We start from the raw sequence: 2861 nt of genomic DNA on the forward strand, positions 1-2861 counted from the left end.
TATCATGCAATCAGAAAGCCGTGGTGTTCACAACATTTTGGACAAGTGGGATAGTTATTTCATGCTAACAACTCATTGAGACCGGACTATGCACTTGCAGAGTAAAGACTCTATAGCTACGACAAATAATTTGGATCGGCGGGAGTAGAACAAATACACGTGTAAATGTTTGGTAACTGCAGAGGAAATGATAATATATGTAAAGAAAAGAACAATTTATGTAGATTTCATAGGATTGGTACACTGAGTGGAAAAAATGAAATAAACTAAAGAGAAGCAAATTTGAAAAATCTATAAACAAAAAGTAAAACTTAAATGCAATAATACAGAGAGTTCCTGGTGAGATTTATTACAAATCAAATGACGACTCCTTCCTTTCCAGTTTATAAGTCTTGCACGTGTATCTTGGCTGCTAATTTACCAAGTTAATTACACGTGCAAGACTAATAAACACGTACGGACGGAAGGAGATAGTATCTCCGAAGTGGAAGTAAGTACATTTAAGGGTATACTTCGATAATTGATCGAATCCCATTGGTTGGAGTGATCTTGTAGTCGCTGAACCCGGCTTCGGAGAAAATCAAGCTCCACTCGTTTTCCTCTCGCTCCATTCCATCGGAGCCCATCATGTAGATATCTAACAAAACCTGCGCCTCTTTGGAATGGTTGGGCTGAGTCACCGGATATCCCACCACCATGTCGATGATTATCACCTTTCCTCCGGCTTCTTTCGCTGGGATCGCTTCCTTGCACCGGCGCATTATCTTGACGCAATCTTCGTGTTTCCAGTCATGCAAAATCCACTGGAACCAAACATACATATTATATCCCATTAGCATAGTAGACCAGCAGAAAAAAGAAGAACATATCCAAAAATAAAAATAAAAATAAAAAATTACCTTGAGTAGAACAGCATCCGCAGGTGGGACATACTCGAACATATTTCCGGCGACGAAGGTCAAAATGTCGCTGGCGGGAGCCGCGGCGACGACGTGTGGGAGGTCCAGAACGCTGCACTTGAGGTGCGGGAACGCTCTCGCCACGGCCGACGCGGTGGCGCCATGGTTGCCGCCGATGTCCACCAGCGAGCTTTTCACTTCCCCGAACGCTCCGCCGTGCTCCTTCAACAGGACCTTCATGGCGATGCGGCTGTCCGCGGCCATGCCGTCGTTGAACAAGCCGCCATCGACCTTGGTGGTGTCCCAGAACGTGCAGCCGTTGGCCAGCTGGACGAGCGAGTGCGACTGTGCCGACTCTCCCTCTTGGCCTTGGGTAAACCACTCGGGCATTTTGAGGAGAGAGGTCCAGCATAACGTGTTGACGATGGTGCCCACCATCGGGGACAGGTTGTGCGGTGATCTCTCGACAAGGAGCCGGGAGACCCGCGTGAGCTTGTAATACGCAGCGCCATCACCGGCGTGGTCGTTGCTGCCTTTGCCTTGGACAATGGAGAATACCCCGGTGGTGGTGAGCACCCGCATGACCCGCCGGAGGTTGGAGCGCTTCGTGGGGTGGATCCCGGTGTCGGAGGCCAGCTCGGACAAGGTGGCGGCGCCGCCGCGGCGGTGGATGGCGTCGGGGATGCGCAGGTCCGTGGCGGCCTTGAGCGCCAGTGACTTGACGAAGGCGAGGCCGTGGTGGTAGAGCTCCAGCTGAGCTTGAAGTAACTCGTCGCTGCTCATGGCGAGGTCTTGGTCTCGTTCGATGTGCTGCGCGGCCGGCATGGTGTATGTGTATGATCGATCGAGTGTGGTATGCTAGCTGCTACCTGCTTCTTGCTTCTTCCTTACGTAGAGAAAACGTAGTACCTTCTTATAGATATAGATGCATGCGCATGGTTTCCTAGTAGCTAGCTTCCTTTTGCGGGTTTTTTTTTGTTCAGGGAAGCTTCCTTTTGCGGCTTGGTTTGAGGTTACTACTTCTAGTTGTAGCCTCCTCCTATCCTCGCTGTGTGGACGTAGTTTCCCATTCACCTTAGTAAACAATTTGGACCTCTCATTGAGAAGATTATATTTCCACAACAGTTTCTTTTCGTTATTTCATTTTTATGGGGATTCGTTAAAACCCACCCCTTGATGCATGTTCAAGACAATAGCATTTCTCAAGGGGCAAAACAAGAGATGACCTACAAAAAAAAGATCCTCGTTTGGACCCATGGTTCTGAAGTCCGTGCACTTCGACCCTACCTAATTGTTCACTCAAGCACCACATCACCTTGTGGTCGGCGGGTTAGGAGTAGTAACTACCATGTGTCCCCAGGGCGCTAGGTGTCCAGGTTTAGTATAATATTGATGCCATCTTTCCAAGTGACGGTATCTTGACAAGTGTTGCTCAGCACTGGTTTGGCTTGGCAGTGGCCAGGCAGCCCGCCCGGGATCGATCCCCGTTGGGGACGATTGCTGGTGTCTCACCAGGGATTGGCACCCGAATAGCATCCCTACACTTTCGTGCCACGCAAAGCAACGAACAAACAAAAACGAAAATACTAGAAACTTGAGACTCTAGAAGAATAGAAGAAGCAACGAACCAACAAAAACGAAAATACTAGAAACTTGAGACTCTAGAAGAATAGAAGAAGCAACGGAAGTAACCAGATCTGGATAAGTGGCGTATGAAGAAACCTTGGAATAGAAGAAGAACACTAGTGCAGAACCGGCCTTTAGTGCCGGTTCGTAACGGCCTTTAGTGCCGGTTCTACAACCGGTACTAAAGAGTGGGGACTAAAGGTCCCTCCTCCTTTAGTATCGGTTTGTCATGAACCGGCGCTAAAGTGCGAACACGTGGCACGAGCCAGGCCCGGGTGCGCGTAGGGGCTTTAGTACCGGTTGGTAACACCAACCGGTACTAAATGTTTGTGTTTT

General features: G+C 49.0%; 1 protein-coding gene across 1 annotated transcript; it reads right to left on the bottom strand.

The window, feature by feature from the left end:
* Positions 1 to 281: 281 nt before the first annotated feature.
* LOC119349901 (acetylserotonin O-methyltransferase 1-like) lies at positions 282 to 1848 on the bottom strand. The gene is made up of 2 exons (XM_037618001.1): positions 900 to 1848; positions 282 to 803 (listed from the first exon to the last, which is right to left on the bottom strand). The coding sequence occupies exons 1-2, from the start codon at positions 1722 to 1724 to the stop codon at positions 501 to 503; spliced, it is 1128 nt and encodes a 375-aa protein (XP_037473898.1). The 5' UTR covers positions 1725 to 1848; the 3' UTR covers positions 282 to 500.
* Between the last annotated feature and the right edge of the window lie 1013 nt (positions 1849 to 2861).

The sequence above is a fragment of the Triticum dicoccoides genome, chromosome 1B (assembly GCF_002162155.2).
Source record: "Triticum dicoccoides isolate Atlit2015 ecotype Zavitan chromosome 1B, WEW_v2.0, whole genome shotgun sequence".
Classification (NCBI taxonomy): domain Eukaryota; kingdom Viridiplantae; phylum Streptophyta; class Magnoliopsida; order Poales; family Poaceae; genus Triticum; species Triticum dicoccoides.